Raw genomic sequence first — 26,073 nt, 5'->3', positions numbered from 1 at the left:
AACTACCAGAAAGACATCTCCTTTTAAAAAAGAATCTGCAAGATAAGCCCGTAACAAAGGGAGTACTGCAGCTTCAAGGCTGCTGTCAAAATAGTCGTAGCAGACCATGTCCAATGCAGAAGAAAGAATGCTTCGGTGGCTCCATGGCTGAGCAACAAATTTAACGAGTCACCCACTGCACAAAAAGGATCCGCAAAATTTTATTTACTTCACCGAAACGTACTCTGAGACTCCTCTTCTTGTCTGTAATGTAATACCTGGAGTGTAGCTTGATTCAGTGTAACCCGATGCACAACAAGAACCCTGTTGTTACATCATGTACTAATTAATAAAGATTTCTCAATGAATGGTGGATGCAAGAATTACAAATGTGAAAAACAGTAGACATTTCAAATGTAGTACCTGCTGCTGCAGTCCTCTCCTCCCTGTATTCATCAATGAAGACCCTGTAATTTTTGTATACTGGGTCATGCATGAGTAAAATCAACATTAATCAACTTGAGTGCGCTAAGCCGCCAATCACCAGCTATGTGATATTTTCCCAGCTACCGCATGTGAGAACACTAGAAAGAGAGGCATATATGAATCATTTTTTCTGTGGAGGTGCCTGTATTCCCATATTATCTTTCCTCTCTCTTCATGAGTTGATATACTTGTGATTGCTTCAGAGACTGCTATTTGTTTAAAAAAAACCATAAGCCTTTGATGAGAACACGCATGTAGCACCTGAAGAGACTGATTATATATTTATTTCTATGAATATCACACATGTGACACATACAGATATTGAATATCCTGAGAAACATTCTGAACCCAAGCTGATTTGGAAAAGAAAAGACAGGACATTGCCAGAGCATAAAGCCATAAGATGAATAAATAGAAATGGTAACCAACTATTGGATGAGTTTGATTGCTCTACAAAGCAAATAGAAGTGTTGAAAAATTGAAAATACGGTAACGGGTTTTGGGCCTTCGATTAATTAAAAAGTTGAGGTGCACAAAAAATGAGCTTTAATGCACTACATAGAGAATCGGCCGAAGAAAGAGAAGGCATGGAATGTCCCTGAATGGTGCATAACTAATGTAGCAGCAAAGAATGCTATCAATGAAAGAAAAAATATGTCTGCATCTCATAAAATTGAGATCACTGCTATACTGTCGATTTGACGGCAAACCATATATATGATGAGGACATGACTACCTTGGATACAACCAAAAATATTGCATACATGTACATTTGTGAGGTGATTTCTAATGCAAACTATGCAATAATTTATTTATGTCATCTAGAACAAAAATACTTCACACATTTTTGTATTTTGTCTAATTGCAGGTGTATGAGACATTTGTACAATCCACATATGAAGATAAGGGAAAAAGGAAAAGTTTAGGTTCTGTTCAAAAAGTTCTCTCATGTCACTTTTGGGCCAAGATAAGATAGAGTCCAAGTCTCTCACGTTCCGAATTCAGATTCGGACTGCACAGACATACCTGACTCAAAACGTCAACAACTTTTTCATACGGACTCCGAATTGGGTGATTCTTTTTTTGTTGGAAAGTAGATTCCGTGCTCTTTCCAACCCAATTAGAATCACCTTCAAATTCGTCTTGAGCATTGAGATATCGACGAAATAATCTGACACTGCAGCAGAATCCGAGTCAAACAACAAGTCCAAAGGTGTTGCGTCACCTCCACTTGGGCCCATGAGCCTTGTACGACCTAGGGTTAGTTTTAGGCTGCCTTGGGACGTCCTCCCACCTCCTTGGCCGCCACCCCTTACTCCTATATAAGTAGATCCATCTAGTAGCTTTTTGCTGGAGATTTGTTTAATTAAAAGTTAGCCATTGCAACTTCGTGTACTTCGTTTGTGTCCAACGACCAGACCAAGACCGCTTACGGATCCCCACCATTATCAATACTTCATATATATTCGCAATATTCAGATTGCTTTATCATATTCTTGTTTGTTCTTCGATTGCTTGCAGGAATAGACCTTCGTGGTCAGGCTGATCATGTTTCCGGCATCGTCAGTAACCTCAAGAGATTGGTTTAGCAATTGCTAAGGCGCAACGTCGTGCACTTTTGTAGTCGGATCGTCAAAGTTGTCTCCACCAAATCGATAGTTATGATCTCATCGAAAGATCGGGACCCTCGCGCTCTATCAAGTGGTATCAGTTTTCAAGTTGCTCGGCAAGAATTTTCAGTTTTACCTAGATTAGATTTATTTTCTTACCTATTGTCCAAGAAAAAGCCACAAAAAGTTAGATCTATTCATCCTTTGTCCAAGCTAGTCTGAGCATTTGCAATTTTCTTTTCATTGCTTGCATAGTTGAATTATCGGTTGCATCGTCATGTCAAGTTGCTGCTCTTAGTGTCTAGTTCGTTTAGAGTTTCGAGTTCTGTTCATATTACTCACGCCGCCACTACATCGTTATCCCTTCCGCTGTCCACTACCCATCCATCAATTTCCACCACGTGCTACCCATCGTTCATTGTCACATGTTGGAAATATGCCCTAGAGGCAATAATAAAATGGTTATTATTATATTTCTTTGTTCATGATAATTCTCTATTGTTCATGCTATAATTGTGTTATCCGGAAATCGTAATACATGTGTGAATACATAGACCACAACACGTCCCTAGTGAGCCTCTAGTTGACTAGCTCGTTGATCAAAGGATAGTCATGGTTTCCTGACTATGGACATTAGATGTCATTGATAACGGGATCACATCATTAGGAGAATGATGTGATGGACAAGACCCAATCCTAAGCTTAGCTCAAAGATCGTGTAGTTCGTTTGTTGTAGCTTTTCTGAATGTCAAGTATCATTTCCTTATACCATGAGATTGTGCAACTCCCGGATACCGTAGGAGTGCCTTGGGTGTGCCAAACGTCACAACGTAACTAGGTGACTATAAAGGTACATTACAGGTATCTCCGAAAGTGTCTGTTGGGTTGGCATGAATCGAGACTGGGATTTGTCACTCCGTATGACGGAGAGGTATCTCTGGGCCCACTTGGTAATGCATCATCATAATGAGCTCAATGTGATCAAGTGGTTGATCACGGGATCATGCATTACGGTACGAGTAAAGTGATTTGCCGGTAACGAGACTAAACAAGGTATTGGGATACCGACGATCGAGTCTCGGACAAGTAACGTACCGATTGACAAAGGGAATTGTATACGGATTGATTGAATCCTCGACATCGTGGTTCATCCGATGAGATCATCATGGAGCATGTGGGAGCCAACATGGGTATCCAGATCCCGTTGTTGGTTATTGACCGGAGAGTCGTCTCGGTCATGTCTGCATGTCTCCCGAACCCGTAGGGTCTACACACTTAAGGTTCGGTGACGCTAGGGTTGTTAGGAAGACTTGTATGTGATTACGGAATGTTGTTCGGAGTCCCGGACGTCACGAGGAGTTCCGGAATGGTCCGGAGGTAAAGATTTATATATGGGAAGTTGTCATATGGTCGCTGAAAAGTTTCGGGGGCATATCGGTATTGTACCGGGGCCACTGGAGGGGTTCCGGGGGTCGACCGGGAGGGTCCACTTCTTCCGGAGGGCCTTATGGGCTGTATGGAGAAGGGAACCAGCCCAAGTGGGCTGGGGCGCCACACCCCCTAGGGCCCATGCGCCTAGGGTTGGGGGAAACCCTAAGGGGGCGCGCCCCCTTGCTTGGGGGGCAAGCCCCCCTCCCCTTGGCCGCTGCCCCCCTCTAGATCTCATCTAGAGGGGGCCGGCCCCCTTCCCCTTTCCCCTATAAATAGAGGGGTGAGGGGAGGGCTGCAGAGAACATCCAAGGCGCAGCCCCTCCCCTCTCCAACACCTCTCCTCCTCCATAAGAGCTTGGCGAAGCCCTGCCGGAGTACTGCAGCTTCATCACCACCACGTCGTCATGCTGCTGTTGGAGCCCTCTTCGTCAACCTCTCCCTCCTCCTTGCTGGATCAAGGCGCGGGAGACGTCCTCGCTCCGTACGTGTGTTGAACGCGGAGGTGCCGTCCGTTCGGCACTAGGATCTTCAGTGATTTGGATCACGTCGAGTACGACTCCATCAACCCCGTTCTCTTGAACGCTTCCGCTCGTGATCTACAAGGGTATGTAGATGCACTCCTCTCTCCCTCGTTGCTAGATGACTCCATAGATTGATCTTGGTGATGCGTAGAAAAGTTTAAAATTCTGCTATGTTCCCCAATAGTGGCATCATGAGCTAGGTCTATGCGTAGTTACTATGCACGAGTAGAACACAAAGTAGTTGTGGGCGTCGATATTGTCAATTTGCTTGCCGTTACTAGTCTTATCTTGATTCGGCGGCATCGTGGGATGAAGCGGCCCGGACCAACCTTACACGTACGCTTACGTGAGACCGGTTCCACCGACTGACATGCACTAGTTGCATAAGGTGGCTGGCGGGTGTCTGTCTCTCCCACTTTAGTCGGATCGGATTCGATGAACAGGGTCCTTATGAAGGGTAAATAGAAATTGGCAATTCACGTTGTGGTTTTGGCGTAGGTAAGAAATGTTCTTGCTAGAAACCTATAGCAGCCACGTAAAAACTTGCAACAACAATTAGAGGATGTCTAACTTGTTTTTGCAGCAAGTGTTTTGTGATGTGATATGACCAAAGGTTGTGATGAATGATGAATGATATATGTGATGTATGAGATTGATCATGTTCTTGTAATAGGAATCACGACTTGCATGTCGATGAGTATGACAACCGGCAGGAGCCATAGGAGTTGTCTTAATTTATTTATGACCTGCGTGTCAACATAAACGTCATGTAATTACTTTACTTTATTGCTAAACCGTTAGCCATAGTAGTAGAAGTAATAGTTGACGTGACAACTTCAAGAAGACACGATGATGGAGATCATGATGATGGAGATCATGATGATGGAGATCATGGTGTCATGCCGGTCACAACGATGATCATGGAGCCCCGAAGATGGAGATCAAAGGAGCAAATGATATTGGCCATATCATGTCACTATTTGATTGCATGTGATGTTTATCATGTTTTACATCTTATTTGCTTAGAACGACGGTAGCTTAAATAAGATGATCCCTCGTAATACTTTCAAGAAAGTGTTCCCCCTAACTGTGCACCATTGCGAAGGTTCGTTGTTTCGAAGCACCACGTGATGATCGGATGTGATAGATTCTAACGTTCGAATACAACGGGTGTAAGCCAGATTTACACACGCAATACAATTAGGTTGACTTGACGAGCCTAGCATGTACAGACATGGCCTCGGAACACAGAAGACCGAAAGGTCGAGCATGAGTCGTATAGAAGATACGATCAACATGAAGATGTTCACCGATGTTTCTAGTCCGTCTCACGTGATGATCGGACACGGCCTAGTTAACTCGGATCATGTTATACTTAGATGACTGGAGGGATGTCTATCTGAGTGGGAGTTCATTGAATAATTTGATTATATGAACTTAATTATCATGAACTTAGTCTAAAATCTTTACAATATGTCTTGTAGATCAAATGGCCAACGTTGTCCTCAACTTCAACGCGTTCATAGAGAAAACCAAGCTGAAAAACGATGGCAGCAACTATACGGACTGGGTCTGGAACCTGAGGATCATCCTCATAGCTGCCAAGAAAGATTATGTCCTAGAAGCACCGCTAGGTGATGCACCCGTCCCACAGAACCAAAATGTTATGAACGCTTGGCAGACACGTGCTGATGATTACTCTCTCGTTCAATGCGGCATGCTTTACAGCTTAGAATCGGGGCTCCAAAAGCGTTTTGAGAGACACGGAGCATATGAGATGTTCGAAGAGCTGAAAATGGTTTTTCAAGCTCATGCCCGGGTCGAGAGATATGAAGTCTCCGACAAGTTCTTCAGCTGTAAGATGGAGGAAAATAGTTCTGTCAGTGAGCACATACTCAAAATGTCTAGGTTGCATAACCGCTTGACTCAGCTGGGAGTTAATCTCCCGGATGACGCGGTCATTGACAGAATCCTTCAGTCGCTTCCACCGAGCTACAAGAGCTTTGTGATGAACTTCAATATGCAGGGGATGGAAAAGACCATTCCTGAGGTATATTCAATGCTGAAATCAGCAGAGGTAGAAGTCAAAAAGGAACATCAAGTATTGATGGTGAATAAAACCACTAAGTTCAAGAAAGGCAAGGGTAAGAAGAACTTCAAGAAGGACGGCAAGGGAGTTGCCGCGCCCGGCAAGCAAGATGCCGGGAAGAAGCCAAAGAATGGACCCAAGCCCGAGACTGAGTGTTTTTATTGCAAGGGAAGTGGTCACTGGAAGCGGAACTGCCCCAAATACTTAGCGGACAAGAAGGCCGGCATCACGAAAGGTATATGTGATATACATGTAATTGATGTGTACCTTACCAGTACTCGTAGTAGCTCCTGGGTATTTGATACCGGTGCGGTTGCTCATATTTATAACTCAAAGCAGGAGCTGTGGAATAAACGGAGACTGGCGAAAGACGAGGTGATGATGCGCGTCGGGAATGGTTCCAAGGTCGATGTGATCGCCGTCGGCATGCTACCTCTACATTTACCTACGGGATTAGTTTTAAACCTCAATAATTGTTATTTAGTGCCAGCTTTGAGCATGAACATTGTATCAGGATCTCGTCTAATACGAGATGGCTACTCATTTAAATCTGAGAATAATGGTTGTTCTATTTGTATGAGAGATATGTTTTATGGTCATGCTCCGATGGCGAATGGTTTATTCTTAATGAATCTCGAGCGTAATGCTACACATATTCATAGTGTGAATACCAAAAGATGTAAGGTTGATAATGATAGTCCCACATACTTGTGGCACTTCCGCCTTGGTCACATAGGTGTCAAACGCATGAAGAAGCTCCATGCAGATGGACTTTTAGAGTCTCTTGATTACGAATTATTTGACACGTGTGAACCATGCCTCATGGGTAAAATGACCAAGACTCTGTTCTCAGGAACAATGGAGCGAGCAACCAACTTATTGGAAATCATACATCCTGATGTGTGCGGTCCAATAAGTGTTGAGGCTCGCGGTGGCTATCGTTATGTTCTCACCCTCACTGATGACTTGAGTAGATATGGGTATGTCTACTTAATGAAACACAAGTCTGAGACCTTTGAAAAGTTCAAGGAATTTCAGAGTGAGGTTGAGAATCAACGTGACAGAAAAATCAAGTTCTTACGATCAGATCGTGGGGGAGAATACTTGAGTCATGAATTTGGCACACACTTAAGAAAATGTGGAATAGTTTCACAACTAACGCCGCCTGGGACACCTCAGCGTAATGGTGTGTCCGAACGTCGTAATCGCACTCTATTAGATATGGTGCGATCTATGATGTCTCTTACCGATTTACCGCTATCATTTTGGGGCTATGCTTTAGAGGCTGCCGCATTCACTTTAAATAGGGCTCCGTCGAAATTCGTTGAGATGACACCGTATGAATTATGGTTTGGGAAGAAACCTAAGTTGTCGTTTCTAAAAGTTTGGGGATGCGATGCTTATGTCAAGAAACTTCAACCTGAAAAGCTCGAACCCAAATCGGAAAAATGCGTCTTCATAGGATACCCTAAAGAAACTGTTGGGTATACCTTCTACCTCAGATCCGAAGGCAAGATCTTTGTTGCCAAGAATGGGTCCTTTCTAGAGAAAGAGTTTCTCTCGAAAGAAATAAGTGGGAGGAAGGTAGAACTTGATGAAGTATTACCTCTTGAACCGGTAAGTGGTGCAGCTCAAGAAAATGTTCCTGAGGTGCCTGCACCGACTAGAGAGGAAGTTGATGATGATGATCATGAAACTTCAGATCAAGTTGCTACTGAACTTCATAGGTCCACAAGGACACGTTCTGCACCAGAGTGGTATGGCAACCCTGTCTTGGAAATCATGTTGTTAGACAACGGTGAACCTTCGAACTGTGAAGAAGCGATGGCGGGCCCGGATTCCGACAAATGGCTGGAAGCCATGAAATCCGAGATAGGATCCATGTATGAAAACGAAGTATGGACTTTGACTGACTTGCCCGTTGATCGGCGAGCCATAGAAAATAAATGGATCTTTAAGAAGAAGACAGACGCGGATGGTAATGTGACCATCTATAAAGCTCGGCTTGTCGCTAAGGGTTATCGACAAGTTCAAGGGGTTGACTATGATAAGACTTTCTCACCCGTAGCGAAGCTGAAATCCGTCCGAATCATGTTAGCAATTGCCGCATTCTATGATTATGAGATATGGCACATGAACGTCAAAACGGCATTCCTTAATGGTTTCCTTAAGGAAGAATTGTATATGATGCAGCCGGAAGGTTTTGTCGATCCTAAGAATGCTGACAAGGTGTGCAAGCTCCAACGCTCGATTTATGGGCTGGTGCAAGCATCTCGGAGTTGGAACATTCGTTTTGATGAGATGATCAAAGCGTTTGGGTTTATGCAGACTTATGGAGAAGCCTGCATTTACAAGAAAGTGAGTGGGAGCTCTATAGCATTTCTCTTATTGTATGTGAATGACATACTGTTGATGGGAAATGATATAGAATTCTTGGAAAGCATAAAGGCCTACTTGAACAAGTATTTTTCAATGAAGGACCTTGGAGAAGCTGCTTATATATTAGGCATCAAGATCTATAGAGATAGATCGAGACGCCTCATTGGTCTTTCACAGAGTACGTACCTTGACAAGATATTGAAGAAGTTCAAAATGGATCAGTCAAAGAAGGGGTTCTTGCCTGTATTGCAAGGTACGAGATTGAGCACGGCTCAATGCCTGACCACAGCAGAAGATAGAGAAAAGATGAGTGTCGTCCCCTATGCCTCGGCCATAGGGTCTATCATGTATGCTATGCTATGTACCAGACCTGATGTAAACCTTGCCGTGAGTTTGGTAGGAAGGTACCAAAGTAATCCCGGCATGGAACACTGGACAACGGTCAAGAATATCCTGAAGTACCTGAAAAGGACTAAGGAACTGTTTCTCGTTTATGGAGGTGACAAAGAGCTCGTCGTAAAGGGTTACGTCGATGCTAGCTTCGACACAGATCTGGATGACTCTAAATCACAAACCGGATACATGTATATTCTGAATGGTGGGGCAGTAAGCTGGTGCAGTTGCAAGCAAAGCATTGTGGCGGGATCTACATGTGAAGCGGAGTACATGGCAGCCTCGGAGGCAGCACAAGAAGCAGTCTGGGTGAAGGAGTTCATTACCGACCTAGGAGTCATACCCAATGCGTCGGGCCCCATGACTCTCTTCTGTGACAACACTGGAGCTATTGCCCTTGCCAAGGAGCCCAGGTTTCACAGGAAGACCAGGCATATCAAGCGTCGCTTCAACTCCATTCGTGAAAGTGTTCAAAATGGAGACATAGAGATTTGTAAAGTAAATATGGACCTGAATGTAGCAGATCCGTTGACTAAACCTCTCCCTAGAGCAAAACATGATCAACACCAGAACTGCATGGGTGTTCGATTCATCACAATGTAACTAGAATATTGACTCTAGTGCAAGTGGGAGACTGTTGGAAATATGCCCTAGAGGCAATAATAAAATGGTTATTATTATATTTCTTTGTTCATGATAATTGTCTATTGTTCATGCTATAATTGTGTTATCCGGAAATCATAATACATGTGTGAATACATAGACCACAACACATCCCTAGTGAGCCTCTAGTTGACTAGCTCGTTGATCAAAGGATAGTCATGGTTTCCTGACTATGGACATTAGATGTCATTGATAACGGGATCACATCATTAGGAGAATGATGTGATGGACAAGACCCAATCCTAAGCTTAGCTCAAAGATCGTGTAGTTCGTTTGCTGTAGCTTTTCTGAATGTCAAGTATCATTTCCTTAGACCATGAGATTATGCAACTCCCGGATACCGTAGGAGTGCCTTGGGTGTGCCAAATGTCACAACATAACTAGGTGACTATAAAGGTACATTACAGGTATCTCCGAAAGTGTCTGTTGGGTTGGCACGAATCGAGACTGGGATTTGTCACTCCGTATGACGGAGAGGTATCTCTGGGCCCACTCGGTAATGCATCATCATAATGAGCTCAATGTGATCAAGTGGTTGATCACGGGATCATGCATTACGGTACGAGTAAAGTGATTTGCCGGTAACGAGACTGAACAAGGTATTGGGATACCGACGATCGAGTCTCGGACAAGTAACGTACCGATTGACAAAGGGAATTGTATACGGATTGATTGAATCCTCGACATCGTGGTTCATCCGATGAGATCATCGTGGAGCATGTGGGAGCCAACATGGGTATCCACATCCCGTTGTTGGTTATTGACCTGAGAGTCGTCTCGGTCATGTCTGCATGTCTCCCGAACCCGTAGGGTCTACACACTTAAGGTTCGGTGACGCTAGGGTTGTTAGGAAGACTTGTATGTGATTACCGAATGTTGTTAGGAGTCCCGGACGTCACGAGGAGTTCCGGAATGGTCCGGAGGTAAAGATTTATATATGGAAAGCTGTCATATGGTCGCCGGAAAGTTTCGGGGGCATATCGGTATTGTACCGGGGCCACCGGAGGGGTTCCGGGGGTCGATCGGGAGGGTCCACTTCTTCCGGAGGACCTTATGGGATGTATGGAGAAGGGAACCAGCCCAAGTGGGCTGGGGCGCCACACCCCCTAGGGCCCATGCGCCTAGGGTTGGGGGAAACCCTAAGGGGGGGCGCCCCCTTGCTTGGGGGGCAAGCCCCCCTCCCCTTGGTCGCCGCCCCCCCTCTAGATCTCATCTAGAGGGGGCCGGCCCCCTTCCCCTTTCCCCTATAAATAGAGGGGTGAGGAGAGGGCTATAGAGAACATCCTAGGCGCAGCCCCTCCCCTCCCCAACACCTCTCCTCCTCCATAAGAGCTTGGCGAAGCCCTGCCGGAGTACTGCAGCTTCATCACCACCACGCCGTCGTGCTGCTGTTGGAGGCCTCTTCGTCAACCTCTCCCTCCTCCTTGCTGGATCAAGGCGTGGGAGACGTCCTCGCTCCGTACGTGTGTTGAACGCGAAGGTGCCGTCCGTTCGGCACTAGGATCTTCGGTGATTTGGATCACGTCGAGTACGACTCCATCAACCCCGTTCTCTTGAACGCTTCCGCTCGTGATCTACAAGGGTATGTAGATGCACTCCTCTCTCCCTCGTTGCTAGATGACTCCATAGATTGATCTTGGTGATGCTTAGAAAATTTTAAAATTCTGCTACGTTCCCCAACATCACAATCATAGTTGAGGTCGTTCACATCTTCGCTAGATCCAATCTGTATCTTATCTAGTTTGTTTTGAAAAGATGGAGGGAGAGAAAAAAAGAGAGAAAAAAAACAAGAGAAAAAAAGTTAGAGAAAAAAGAGAAAGAAAAAAGTGTGAGGAAAAACAAAAAGAGAAGAAAAAAATAAAATTCAGATTTATCTAGACTCAATCTCGTAGTTGAATTCGGATGGAATCTGTTTTGTGCACTGTTCAATAAAACAAGCATAACTTCCTCATATGAATTCCATTTTGGCTCCGCAAGTATTCAAATGAAAGTTAGAGACGAGCCGCATCTAATAGTTGCAGAGGCTAGTTCAATATTTGGCACCTCAAAATCGGCTTCTAAATAGGTCATTTTCCCTCCGAAGTTCACGAACACAGCTTATTCCAGTTTTTCAATCCAGTTTTAGAATTTTTTGACTCCTCATATCAACTCAGAATTGAGTGATTCCTTTTGCGTTTGAAAGCTTGAGTCAGTATCATTCTTGAAAAAAATATCAAAAAAATTGGCACAAATTTTTCCATAGGAAAGTTGGAGAGAAAGTTGTTAATATATGATGCTTGGCTGTTGTTTCACATCATTATCTTTACGGCTATTGTGATCTTCACTTATATTTTGCTGTCCAGAGCTAATTCATATCCTTTATTGATGCTAGTTGTGCTACGGCGTGACCTCATTAGTGTTCTAGGCTCGCGTCTCTAGTCCGGTCTAGCCTAGGACCAGCATAGTGCCGTCGTTGAGCGTTTATTCAATATTGCATCTCTGAATTGATTATTGCTAATCTTTTGCTACCATATATAGCCAACCCAGCTCCAAATATTTCTACACCGTGTATACGTACGTTCCCCTGGCAATCGCTTTACACAATCTTTGGAGTTATTTGACACCGCTGGTTGCCTGTCACCACCTGCCGCATGGTAAGAACTTGTAAGATATTGATATTTGCTTTACTGTAAGCACTTTACAACCACATCCTAGTAGTTCATAGGAACATTATTCTCGAATTCTCTTTCTTATTTCTACTAATCATGTCAGGTTCCGGAGATAGAAGTTCTTGGATGACGGACACGTCTTCACCATCACGAGAGTTGGGACAGCACACAAATACACATGGTCAGGTTATGTCTTTACCGTTATTTGAGGATAGATTTAATCCTGCTATTTGTCTAGCTTGGAAGCTTGAAGTAGAACAAGTTTTTACTCATCATGATTTTTCTGAACTTGATAGAGTACGAGCTACCACTAGAGCATTTACTGGTTTTACTTCTGCTTGGTGGACTGTAGATTGTAAGAAAAACATTGATAACCAACCCACAACTTGGAAAGTTTTGAAAGCTGTAATGAGACAACAATTTTTTCCTCCTTACTACCATCGTGAATTGCTTCGCAAATTGGAACAATTAAAAGAAGGCAGTAAGACTATTCATGCTTACTACCAAGAGTTCAAATCTTATATGCATCACTGTGACATGGAAGAATCTGAGGATGATACAATGAATAGATTTTTTGATGGTTTGAACCATGATATCCGTGCAAGATTTCTGTATATTCCTCGTTGCATTACTGGTATGTATGTTCGTGCTTGTACCTTTGAGAGACAGATACAGGAGGATGCATTGGGTGACAACAACAACTACTATTCCAGTTCGTGCTCACCACCGCCGGTTGGTTCCTTCATCGTTGCACCTACTAGAGCAGCCCCACCTCGGATTGTGAGCGTGACATCATCTCAAGAGTATGGTACATTGTCAACGTCCGTACCTACATCAGTTACGTCTTTGCGACAAGGTAACAATAAAGGTATTGATGATATAACTTCACATGAGAATGATGCATGCCTAGTTAACTTGAATGCATCATGTGTTGAGTTACTTGTTGATTTGAGCACACCACCTATTTTAGAGAATCTTGTTACTGTCGTGAATGCGTCATGTGATCAAATAATTGACATACCAACAATTTTGAGTGCACCTATTGAATTAACTGTTGATGCAAAAGAACCAATGTTTAATCATTTTGATATGACCTCTAATCTTGGTGATGATTCTATATCCAATGAATTATTGCGTGTTTTCTTATTGAAGCATGTTGTAGCATGTAAATTTGATGCAAGTAAGGTTTATTCACCAATGTTGGAATGGTTTAATGATGAACATTGTCAATCCTTTGAGAGCTTCACTTATATGTGCAAACTGAGTTGCAATATTTTCGTGCCTTCTACTTCTTGTGATAATACGGCTTCAGATTTTACAAACTATGAAAATTACTCATGTATACATGTGTCATTTGTGCAAAAACCAAGGGAAGTAAAAATGGATGACATATACATGTACAACATGTACGCCTTGTCTCTTTTGTTAGCCACATTTCAGATTAAGCAACGCCGATGACGGCTTTGTTTTCAAGAAGGGGAGGATAATGAGGACATGACTACCTTGGATATGACCAAAAATATTGCATACATGTATATTTGTGAGGTGATTTCTAATGCAAACTATGCAATAATTTATTTATGTCATCCAGAACAAAAATATTTCACACACTTTTGTGTTTTGTCTAATTGCAGGTGTATGAGACATTTGTCCAATCCACATATGAAGATAAGGGAAAAGGAGAAATTAGGTTCTGTTCAAAAATTCCTCTCACGTCACTTTTGGGCCAAGAGAAGATAGAGTCCAAGTCTTTCACGTTCTGAATTCAGACTCGGACTGTACAGACATACCTGACTCAAAACGTCAACAACTTTTTCATACGGACTCCGAATTGGGTGATTATTTTTTTGTTGGAAAATAGATTTCATGCTCTTTCCAACCCAATTGGAATCACCTTCAAATTCGTCCTGAGCATTGAGATATCGATGAAACAATCTAACGCTGCAGCAGAATCCGAGTCAAACAACAAGTCCAAAGGTGTTGCATCACCTCCACTTGGGCCCATGAGCCTTGTACGACGTAGGGTTAGTTTTAGGCTGCCTTGGGACGTCCTCCCACCTCCTTGGACGCCACCCCTTGCTCCTATATAAGTAGCTTTTTTCTGAGGATTTGTTTAGTTAAAAGTTAGCCATTGCAACTTCGTGTACTTTGTTTGTGTCCAACGACCAGACCAAGACCGCTTTCGGATCCCCACCTTTATCAATACTTCATCTATATTCGCAATATTCAGATTGCTTTATCATATTGTTGCTCATTCTTCGATTGCCTGCAGGAATAGACCTTCGTGGTCAGGCTGACCGTGTTTCCGGCATCGTCGGTAACCTCAGGAGATTGGTTTAGCGATTACTAAGGCGCAACGTCGTGCACGTTTGTAGTCGGATCGTCAAAGTCGTCTCCACTAAATCGATAGTTATCATCTCATCGAAAGATCGGAACCCTTGCCTCTATCACTGTATAAGTTGCAACTCCACCAAAGGAGAATTTTGCTTCCTACAACAATCACCCAAAAAATTGAAATATGCTACACTATTGATTTGACAGCGAGCTACATATATCAGTTGCAAGTCCAGCAAAGGAGAAATTTGTTAATAATGTTTTCCGAGTTATAAGCAAGGATACAAACTATCTTATATATATCCGCATTCTTGCCTAACAAAGGCATGATAACACAAAGATCAAAATTGTCCCAAGACTGACAGCAACGCAAGCTCACAAAGCCGCCGCCAACAGAAAAGATAGGGCTGGGAGTGGAACCTCGATGCAGACCGATGTCGACAGATAGTACGGCGGCGGCTGGATTCTCCGGACCGGCAGATCACGCCGCCGCCGGCGCAGCTGCCGGACGACCTGATCCACTACAGCATCCTCGCCCGCCTCCCCTTCCGGCTGCTCCTCCGCCTCGCCCCCGTCTGCAAGGCGTGGCGCCGCCTCATCCTCCACGACCCCGTCTTCGCCCGCGTGCAGGCGCAGTGCCCCTCGCCGGCCTCCGGCGTCCTCGCCCGCTTCCACCAGGGCCGGCTCGAGGTCCTCACCCCCGGGGCCGCGGCCGCCGCCGTCGCCCCGCCGGACGCCGGCCTGTCCTTCTTCCCCGTCGTCGGCGCGCACCGGCAGCACCTCCGGCTCTGCTCTACCACGAGCGGCCTTCTTCTGGTCACCACCGGCAGCACCTTCTGGGTCGTCAACCCAGCGACGCGCGCGTTCCGCACCGTCCCCTACTCCGGCGAGGGCGCCTTCAGGGCGTGCCTCGCGTACGACCCGGCGACGGCGCACAAGGAAAGCTACCACCTCGTCGTCCCCGCCCGGGCAAACATGGAGCTGTGGAGGTTCTGGATCTTCTCCTTCTCGTCGCTCTCGCGCGGGTGGCGCGCGTCGTGGGCGACCGTGCTGATGCCGCCGTACGGCGGTGTGCAGCCCAAGGCTTTACACCTCGGCGGGCTCTCGTACTGGCTTTGCGGCCGGGGCGACGTGCTCTGGTACAACTACGGCGCCGACGCGGCGGGAAAGCTGCTACCGCCGCCGCCGCCGCCGCCGCCGCACGGGAGGAAGAGGCCGTCCTCCCTGGTCGACGGAGGAGGGTTCATGGAGGGCAGCAGAGAGCTGGTGGCGTGGCACGGGCGGATCGGGATGGTGTCGGCGAGCCCCGCCCTGCTGGCCGTGTGGGCGCTGTCATCGTCACCCTCGGCCTCGGGCAATGTGTCGTCGCCGGCGCGGTGGGAGATGGTGCACCGGAGGAGCTGGGACGATATCCCTGGCATGGCGCCCCCCGCGTCGCGCTTCCTGTGGTCGGTGGTGCCGGCGGGAGTGGACGTCGGCGCGGAGGAGGTCTTGGGCCTGGCGGTGCGGATCGGGTTCACGCAGCGCCGCCGAGTGGGTGGCGGAGTTGACAACGAGAATGTGTGGCGTCGCGAGGTGTTGCGGTACGACATGCGTACCGACGCCACGACCACGGTGGCGGAGCTGGTCGGGAAGGAGAAGCACGACGACTTCGTGGTCTTCGGCTACCACTCCAGCATGGCGTCATTGTACTAGCAGCTAATTAAAAGCTCTCCGTCTCAAGGTTTTTTCTGATAGTAATTTGATGGAACTCGATCATCGCAGGTACCGATAGTATTCTGGATATTTCACTTTTCAGCTATCTATCTACCTCTTCGTTTCTAAATATACAAGGCTTTTTAAAGATTTCAATACGGACTACAAACGAATGTATATAGACATATTTTAGAGTGTAATTCACTCATTCTGCTTTGTATGTAGTCTATATTGAAATATCTAAAAAAAGACTTATATTTAGGAACAGATGGAGTATTGTATTATCAAAACAAAATGGTTTATTTGAATCTTTGAAAATCCTAGCTATTCATAGCATGATTTTGTGCAATCTCAAAGAGGAAGCGGTTATTTTCAGGGGATAGGGAGATGTTTACTTTTGCTACCAATTTCTATAAGAAATTTTTGGTCCTGCAGAATCTAATGTACATTTTTTTTGCGGGATAAGATGTACATGTTTACTTAGGACCTGAGAGTTATTAGATACAGTTTTGCTAAATCACATCTAGATGTGTCATAAGTATTGCATATCTAAGTCCTAAGTCATTGATCTTACATGGAGATTCGTGTGGATATTTTCTTTTTTTCTTTTTATTTCCTTCTTATACTTGATTGAGTGACTTAGATGTGCAATAACTAGATGATCATCCTGGAATTAAGTAGTACTGCCATTTTTCAATTATAGCATAAGAAGGCTGCTAGCCTGATGGTTTTGCTAGTGAATTTTATCTGCGGTTTTGGCCATTCGTTTATGGGGATTTGTATTTTTTTAGTTCTATATATCATGGTAGGCTTGATCTTGTTAGGTTGAACTATGGTTTGTTAACTTTGTTGCTAATTAAGGGTACACGAGGTGATAAAAATCAGATATTTAGGTTGCATTGCTTTCTTAATACCTTTTTGAAAATCTTTACAAAAGTTATTAATAATAGATCTATTACTCTAACTGATAAGATTATTTCTTCTCTTCAAACATATTCCACAAAAGGGTAGGTTTATTTAAGATGGGTTAATCATACTCCATTAACAATTTAATGAGGTGGTTAGAAAGAAAAGAGATGATTCAAGCCAATGAGATTGTACTTGAATGGGGAGGGGGAGGGGGGACCGCTTCTCCCCACAAACGTCCTCCACACTCGCCGCCGATGAAAGGTGGCGTCGGGCGAAGCTCGGTCGGCGGCGGGGCTCGTCCTACCCACCCACACACCCCCCCCCCCTGGCGAGCGGCGGAAGCGCGAGGCATGGCAGAGCAGCGGGGGTGCGGCGATGGCGAGGCGCTCAGCGGGGCGGTGGTGTGGAACGACCTTCAGGCCGTGGTGTGTGGCAAAGGCGTAGCGCCGGTGTCGGACAGGCACAGGGGCGGCAACGTGAATGCGAATCGAACGCTAACCTGACGTTGGGGGTGAGGCTTTGGCCTCCCTTGGTCGGGTGGCGACGAGGCGCTCGGCGCCTCCATTGGCTACCTTCGGCGCGGATCCGTCAAGCAGAGGGCTTGGTCATGGCAGGGATCTCATGCGCCCTACCATGATCCGGTTCGATCTCGTGCGATGGATGCACTAGTTGGCGATGTGGTCACAATAGCTCGGGCGGCGGCGGTTGGCGTTCCGTGGCGGGACACGGGTCGTGCTGGCTCCTCCCTTCTCCTAGGTTCATGTTGGCAACACGGGCTACTTGCATGGCGGAGATGGCCACGTCGTGGGGCTCATACTTGGGAAGATCAGATTGGGGCTTGTGGCGGTTCGGAGCTCTTGCTCCAGGTAAGTGATGATGTGCTCGGTCCGTGTTGTGCCCGTGGGCAATGAGGTCTCTCTCCCCGTGGGTGCGGTGCTCTATGGTGGTGGTCGGGTCGCTGCTATTCTGTCAGGCAGATTGATGTCGAAGGTCACAGGCATGGTGTCATCTGAGCTTGCTCAACGACAGCCGTCAGTAGTCACGGGGTTGTATCTCCACAGGTTCACCGGGACCGACTGGAGATGCAGGTATGGGCGCCTCCTACCCAGGCCCGGCCAAGGGGCCCCCAAGTATGTTTTGTGCTTTTGTATGGGCCTATTGCCCTGACCCAAATGCTAAACAGATGAAGTATTACATACCCCGTCCGCAAAAAATGAGCGTAGATCGTTTTCCTCTGATATCCTTCCTGTGACGATTGAATTTGAGATCTGTTTGCTGCTACGATTGATGAATGGGTCAGTTATTGCATGCGAATAATTAGGAGTTGTTGCCAAAAAAGCTCCTGATTTCCTCCCTTATCCACCAGCCGAAAATAGTGCATCCAATTGTTTTGTCTTGAGATGTGCGTCTGATTTTTGGACTAACTTGTAGTAGCGTACAGCCACGCCAAGTGGATCGAGGGAGATGATAGATCGCTTCCTGATATCCATCTCCTGTAGAGCCCCGAGTCAGGGGAGGGCCGGACCGCCGGAGTTAGCCATGTCGCTGCCTCCCACGCAGCCATGCCGTCTCGCCGAGAGGCCTCGCACTGTGACGGCGAGATTGCAGGTGCAGCGAAGATAGGTATGCCTATGATCTCTGTGTATAGCTAGCGTATGCCGTATCGGAGTTTATCCGGATGATTTATCAAAATTCATCGAAATTCCTCTGCATTGGTGCAACATTAGACATTATTTATGTAAAGATGATATTGGGGGTTATAATATTTGCGAAAGATATTTGAGTTTGCCGACTCACTGATAGTTGCCACATCCATAAACTAATGTTGATTTGGATGACAAGGATTTTGCATATTACAATGTTGACATCAACATGGATAATAATAATGTGAGTTATCTTTGGCTTTTAAATCATCTGCAAGTCCTTGGAGGTGCCAAGTTTTACTATGGGTGCTTATGATCTAAGAAATTGGGATAATCTCAATGAAATAGCTAGTGAAGAAGAGACTTGTATAAAACAAAACTAAAATTGTATTTCCTTTAGCTGACAATTCAAGATAGTTATTTAATAGTCTTTTATGGTCTACCGTAAGGGCCCCGAGTTATAGTTTCGTCCCGGACCCTGAATTCTCAGGACCGGCCCTGCTCCTACCATGGAGGCGTCGACCCACAACCCATGGTTGATGCTGGGCTAGGAGTGAAAGAAGACACCTTCTACTCTTTCTACCGCAATGTGGGCAGTTAGTGGTATCTCGAGCATGGATGTTGTGGGGGCGGGACACGTTGGGTCCCACCATTAGAATTCCTAGGGAAAGAGAATTTTGGATGGTCAATGCATGGAAGGACAACGACCAACGCGTGATGCTCGATCGAGCGTTCCAACAGCGCGGCCGCGAAGGAGCTTTCCGGCCTTCCTACATGCTTTTTGATGCTTAGCAAACAAAATTTTCTTGTTTCCTTGAGGGTTTAATATATCCTTTTCCAGATTTTTTTTCCTTCCAAAAGTAATAGTAACCCCGTGTTTGTATTTCGTACCCTTTCATTTTACTCCACCAATTTTAACGGCATCTGCATTTGATAGCCGAGTTGTTCATCATGTTCCGAGCGACTTGGGTGATATGAAAGTTCATCACTAGGAAGCGGGGGGCACCATGGCGGCGGTGATGGCTTGGATTATTAATTTTATGCCCCTACTTGTATCCCATCGGTTTGATTTGCCGCTAGTTAAAAAAATCAGTTTTGCCCGAGTGTGTTTGCTCCTCTTGTACTTTTGCCCTTTGACCATTTGATCATTACTTTGAAAACTTCATAACAAATTCATACTAACCAGAAAAATGAAAATAAGATATCTAAATGTTCTAGAAAAACATCATTTATATGTGCATGTCATTTGCATTCATGACAAATGTGTTCGACTCCACCAATTTTAACGGCATTTCCATTTGATAGCCGAGTAGTTCATCATGTTCCGAACGACCTGGGTGATATGAAAGTTCATCACTAGCTAAGAAGCCGGAGGCGAAGGAAATGGTACGTCTAGATGTCCTTCCAGCATTAAGATGGCGGTTTTGATGGACGGCCTAGACTGAGGTTCTCCTTGCACGCACAAGAGCCCAACCTTCACCACCCTCTCCACGGCCGCCGTATCGACCTCCTCCTCGCTTTTCATGGCCCTCTTCACCTCACCCTTCAGTAGGCACTCATACACCAGCTCCATCAGGGTTTGCTCCTCACCGGCCTCCTCCATTTCCATGTTCCTCCTGCACGTCACAATCTCCAGCAGCACCACGCCGTAGCTGTACATGTCAATCTTCGCCGTGACAGGGCCCGTGCCCCTGTACCACTCGGGGGCCAGGTACCCACGCGTGCCGCGGACACCGGTGAAAGTGCGTGTCTGGTCAGGTTGGAGCAGTTTGGCAAGCCCGAAGTCGGCTATCTTGGCCGTGCTGGCCGCGTCTATGAGGATGTTCTACGGCTTGAGGTCACAGTGGATCACGCGGCTGCTGAGTTCGTCATGGAGATAGTGCAGGCCCGGGCCACGTCGAGCACAATGCCAAGGCGGTCGGACCATGGAGGCGTCGAGGCAGCACCCCTGAACAGCAGGTCGGTCACCGAACCGTTGCTCATGAACTCGTACACCAGGAGACGGTGCGCGCCCTCGTGGTAGAAGCCGAGGAGGCGGACCAGGTTGCGGTGGCTCGTCCGCCCGATGGCGCGCACCTCTCTCTGGAACTCCCGTTCGCCATCCTCCACGAGCTTCTCCAGCCGCTTCACGGCGATAGCCTGCTCGCCGTTGCGCAACGCACCTTTGAACACCGTACCGAACACGCCACGGCCCACCGGGTCACGGAAGCAGTACGTGGCATGCTCCAGTTCCTGGTAAGTGTACAACCTCAGGGGCGCTGCCTCCTCCTCCTCCAAGCCTTCGCCGTCGTCGGCGCTCGCGTTTGCAGGTGCCACGTTCCGAAGCACAGCCCTCCGTTTCACGTGGAGCAGCCACCCGGACGCAATGAAGGCCGACAACGCGACACATGCCAGGATGCCGATGCAAACCAACACGATGATGGTCGTGCGCCCAACGGGTTTGTTGTGGGTGCCGCTGCTGCCTGTCACCGCTCCCGCGGTCTTGACGAACATCGTGTATCTGCCTCCAGCGCGGCCGTACCGCAGAGGGAGCTACTGCTTGCTGCACGTGCCTTTGTCGGTGTCCCGCAGCACTGCGACGCACAAGCAGTCGGCCATGCATGCTGCCACACATTCTGGCGCGCTCGTGGCCTTGCTCACCGCGTCGTACGTTATGTCTGCCCACTCCATGTTCGGCATGGACTTCACGAAGAAGTCTGCGGCGTCTTGTTGTTGCCCCCCCTTTACAGTCGCCGGCGCTGGAGTTCACCGTGCAACCGAGCTCCGCATTGCTCGCGTCGAGAAAATCGAACCCCGGCGGGCACAAACAGCTAGGCCGATCCTGGTCAAGGACACAGTAGTTGTTGTGCCCACAAACACCATGGACATCACATCGATCGGTGAGAGCGCTCCATACGACGGTGGTGGTATTGGTCGCACCGCCAGACACGGAGGTATGGCGGTACAAACGCAGAACTCCATCAGGATCAAGCGTGAGTCGGTAGTAGGCTTGCTCTCCCGCTTTTAAGGCCCCAGACCGTGTCAGGTTCTTGGTAAAGCTGCCATCGTTGTTCACCAGGTAGAGCAGGCCACTGGTATCAAGGCGTAAGATGAGGGTGAAACCCAAATCGAACGTCCCCGTGTTACAGTACGACGAGGCTGGGTCGTTCGGCGTGCTCATCGGGTACAACACCAGGTTGTCGTCCTCTTGCTGGTTGACGAGCCGGTACTTCCCTGCGGCCTTGTTGATGTCGGACAAGCTGGAGAAGAGCTGCGCCGCCGGCATGAGGTCCTGCCCGGCGACCAGGGTGTCCCTCGGGGACTCAAACGTCTGCCACACCACCGTGTCATCAGCGCCGAACAGCACAAAGTTGCTGTCATCGCGCATGGCACCTGTCACAGCCAGCCTTGACGGCTGCGCGACGGTCCTGTCATGGTCGCCCGCGCCGGTCCAGAGGAGACGGCCGTCGTCGGCGAGCCTTAGCATGCCGCGCGTTGCCGTGTCGTTGTGGTTTGCAGTCCACGTGATGGTTACGTTGGGCGCGGTGGCGAGCCAAACGCCAACAGCGAGGCCGCCTTCCGTGGCGTAGAAGCCGAAGGAGAAGCGGCCTGACGGGGACGACCGGCCGGCGCCTGCGTCGGCCTTGAGGGGGGACAGAGATGTGATGCCCGTTTGCGCGCATGAAAAGTCAAGGGAAACAAGCGTGGCTAGCGCTAAGCACAAGAGCAGATGCAAATGGTTGGCAGCCATGGAGCTATACTTGCTCGCTAAGTGCGTGGAGTACGATGATTGCACGTACTAGTAGCAGTACTAGCTACCAACCATTCAACAGGTCAATCGTGTTTTCTCAAGGAAGACGAGACTTGTTGTTGGGCGAAATATTCGTAGCTTCGACCATTCCATGGAAGAAAACGGACGACGGAACGTAGCTCCCGGTGATTAATCAAACTAGCAGAGAAGGCGTGCCGGCAGAGTGCAGACGATTGGATAGTGATACTACGGACTTTTTCTGTGCCTGTTGCCGGCCGCGACGCATAAAATAATGGCGCCGGCTATGGATAATAACCCGTGCTACGCGTCGGCCAGCTCCAAAGGGTTTTTTAGTTTCTTCCCTCGTTCTTCCGCCTCGCAGATCCTTGAAAGATTTTGTCCAGTCCTTTAGATATCTCAGGACTAGGCCAAACACCTGTTTCGTAGAAATCCAAGAGCATCTATAAACACTATAGCATTTCTACAATTCCACCGCCCCCACGGAACCGTAGATGTGATCACATTTAACTGCAAGTGTTTTTCTCGCACAGCCACCATCTCGCCGGTGACTTGAAATTAGTGATGGACAAATTAAACAAAGTTTTGACCTCTTTCCACATCAATCTAGCCACTACACATTCAAAAAACAGGTGAAACGCCGTTTCTATCTCAGTGCAATGCACACATTCTAGGGGTTCTGGCAGTCCTTTTTTTCTCAAATTATCACAAGTCATAATCTTGTTTTGAGAAAATAGCCAAAGCAACCCTTGAATCTTAGGTGGTACCTTAATGTTCCAGACCGCTGGCGGGAAAATGGGTTGCACCCCTCGAAAGTTAACTACAACATACATTGTTTTCGTGGAGTAAACCCCTTTAGTTTCATATTGCCAAATCAAAGAATCCTCATCTTGGCAAATTCTAGTCAACCTAAGAATATGAAACAAGTCAAACCACTGGGTCATAAGCTCATCAGTAAACGTTCTTCTGAACGAATATTTAAGCTCCTGCTCATCCCACAAATCAGCAATAGTCTTATATTTGGCATGGTAATACTCCCTTCGCTACACAATTTTGGGATCTTTATTTCTTAGCGAATGAGAAAATAAGACTATTGCTGATTTGTGGGATGGGCAGGAGCTTAAATGTTCGTTCAGGAGAACGTTTACTGATGAGCTTATGACCCAGTGGTCAAGGTTGGAAAAGGCGGTAGGCGTAAGCGAGACGGTTGGCCTTCGCTTAGTGCATAGGCGGTGCCTAAGCGCCCTAGGCGGTAATATAGTTTTTAATTGTAGTGTATTTGTGATTATTATATGGGTGTTGATATTAGTTCAGGGCATATAAATAAGTTAATTACCATCTAGTGCCATTGAAATATAACCCGTTTGGCATATCAGTGCAATATGTGGCATGGTTTCTTCCTTGGGTGGGCAATTCCTTATTTGCCTTACCTAGACCTCCATTTATGTCCTAGGCGAGGCGTTTGGCCATTGCCTAACGCCTAGGCATGCCTAAGCGTCTCCTAGGCACTGCCTTTTCCAACAGAGCCAGTGGTTTGACTTGGTTCACATTCTTAGGTTGACTAGAATTTGCCAAGATGAGGATTCTTTGATTTGGCAATATGAAACTAAAGGGGTTTACTCCACGAAAACAATGTATGTTGTAGTTAACTTTGGAGGGGTGCAACTTGGTAGCTAGTACTGCTACTAGTAACTGCAACCATCGTACTCTACGCAGTTAGCAAGCAAGTATAGATTGAGCCTTGTTAGCAGCTCACCACCCATGGCTGCTAACCATTTACATCCGCTCTTGTGCTTAGCGCTAGCCATGCTTGTTTCCCTCGACTTTTCATGCACGCAAACGGGCATCACATCTCGGTCCTCCCTCGAGGCCGCCACAGGCGCCAGCTGGTCGTCCCTGTCAGGCCGTTTCTCCTTCGGCTTCTATGCCACAGAAGGCGGCCTTGCGGTTGGCGTCTGGCTCGCCACCGTGCCCAACGTAACCATCACGTGGACAGCGAACCGCAACGACACGGGAACGGGCAGCACGTTAAGGCTCGCCGACGACGGCCGTCTCCTCTGGACTGGTGTCGGCGACCACGACAGGACCATCGCGCGGCCGTCAAGGTTGGCCGTGACAGGCGCCGTGCGCGATAACGGCAACTTTGTGATGTTCGTCACCGACGACGCAGTGGTGTGGCAGACGTTCGAGTCCCTGATGACACTCTGGTCGCCGGGCAGGAGCTCGTGCCCGCGGCGCAGCTCTTCTCCAGCGTGTCCGACACCAACAAGGCCGTCGGGAAGTACCGGCTCGCCAACCAGCAACTGGACGACAACCTGGTGTTGTACCCGGTGGGCATGCCAAACGACGCAGCCTCGTCATACTGGAACACGGGGACGTTCGATCTGGGTTTCACCCTCATCTTGCACCTTGATACCAATGGCCTACTCTATCAGGTGAACAACGATGGCAGCTTTACCAAGAACCTGGCAGTGACACAGCCCAGAGCCTTAAAAGCGGGAGAGCAAGCCTACTACCGACTCACGCTTGATCCTGATGGAGTTCTGCGTTTGTACCGTCATACCTTCGTGTCTGGCTCTGGCAATGCATCCAATACCACCACCGTCGTTTGGAGCGCTCTGACCGATCGGTGCGATGTCCATGGCGTTTGCGGGCACAACAGCTATTGTATCCTCGACCAGGATCGGCCTAGCTGTTTGTGCCCGCCAGGGTTTGATTTGCACGGTGAACTCCAGCGGGCGACTGTAAATGGGGGCAACAACAAGATGCCGCAGAATTCTCTGTGAAGTTGATGCCAAACATGGAGTGGGCGGACATACCGTACAAGGTGGTGGGCAATGCCACAAGCAAGGCAGAATGCATGGCGGCATGCATGGCCGACTGCTTATGTGTTGCAGTGTTGCGTGACGCCGCCAAAGGCACGTGCAGCAAGCACTAGCTCCCTCTGTGGCACGGCCGCGCTGCAGGCAGATACACGTTGTTCGTCAAGACCGCGGGAGCAGCGACAGGCCGCAGAGGCACCCCCAGCAAACCCGTCGGGCGCACGACCATCAGCGTGTTGGTTTGCATCGGCATCCTGGCATCCATCGCGTTGTTGGCCTTCATTCCATCCGGGTTGTTGCTTCACGTGAAACGGAGGGCCGTGCTTCGAAACGTGGCACCCGCGAACGCAGACACTGACGGCGGCGAAGGCTTGGAGGAGGACGAGGAGGCGGCAACGCCCCTAAGGCCATACAGGTACCAGGAGCTAGAGCGCGCCACGTACTGCTTCGTGACCCGGTGGGCCGCGGCGCATTCGGCACAGTGTTCAAAGGCGCATTGCACAACAGCGAGCAGACTATCACCGTGAAGCGGCTGGAGAAGCTGGTGGAGGACGGCGAGCCGGAGTTCCAAAAAGAGTTGCGCGCCATCGGGCAGACGAGCCACCGCAACCTGGTACGTCTGCTCGGCTTCTGTCATGAGGGCGACAACCGCCTCCTGGTGTATGATGACCCACAAGTATATGGGATCAATCATAGTCCTTTCGATAAGTAAGAGTGTCGAAC

The 26,073-nt window shown here is 47.7% G+C and overlaps 1 protein-coding gene and 2 pseudogenes across 1 annotated transcript; 2 read left to right on the top strand and 1 right to left on the bottom strand.

Annotated features, from left to right (window-relative positions):
* Positions 1 to 12,788: 12,788 nt before the first annotated feature.
* LOC125516571 (uncharacterized) lies at positions 12,789 to 16,618 on the top strand. The gene is made up of 2 exons (XM_048681964.2): positions 12,789 to 12,833; positions 14,939 to 16,618. The coding sequence occupies exons 1-2, from the start codon at positions 12,789 to 12,791 to the stop codon at positions 16,226 to 16,228; spliced, it is 1,335 nt and encodes a 444-aa protein (XP_048537921.1). The 3' UTR covers positions 16,229 to 16,618.
* A 3,501-nt stretch (positions 16,619 to 20,119) lies between these two features.
* Positions 20,120 to 22,513, bottom strand: LOC125516776 (G-type lectin S-receptor-like serine/threonine-protein kinase LECRK1; annotated as a pseudogene).
* Positions 22,514 to 24,289: 1,776 nt separating this feature from the next.
* LOC125516569 (G-type lectin S-receptor-like serine/threonine-protein kinase LECRK1) overlaps positions 24,290 to 26,073 on the top strand; it is a 71,668-nt pseudogene continuing 69,884 nt past the window's right edge.

The sequence above is a fragment of the Triticum urartu genome, chromosome 6A (assembly GCF_056163025.1).
Source record: "Triticum urartu cultivar PI428250 chromosome 6A, HENAU_Tu73, whole genome shotgun sequence".
Lineage (NCBI taxonomy): Eukaryota > Viridiplantae > Streptophyta > Magnoliopsida > Poales > Poaceae > Triticum > Triticum urartu.
Note: the sequence above shows the minus strand (reverse complement) of the source record. Positions and strands in the feature narration are given on the sequence as shown.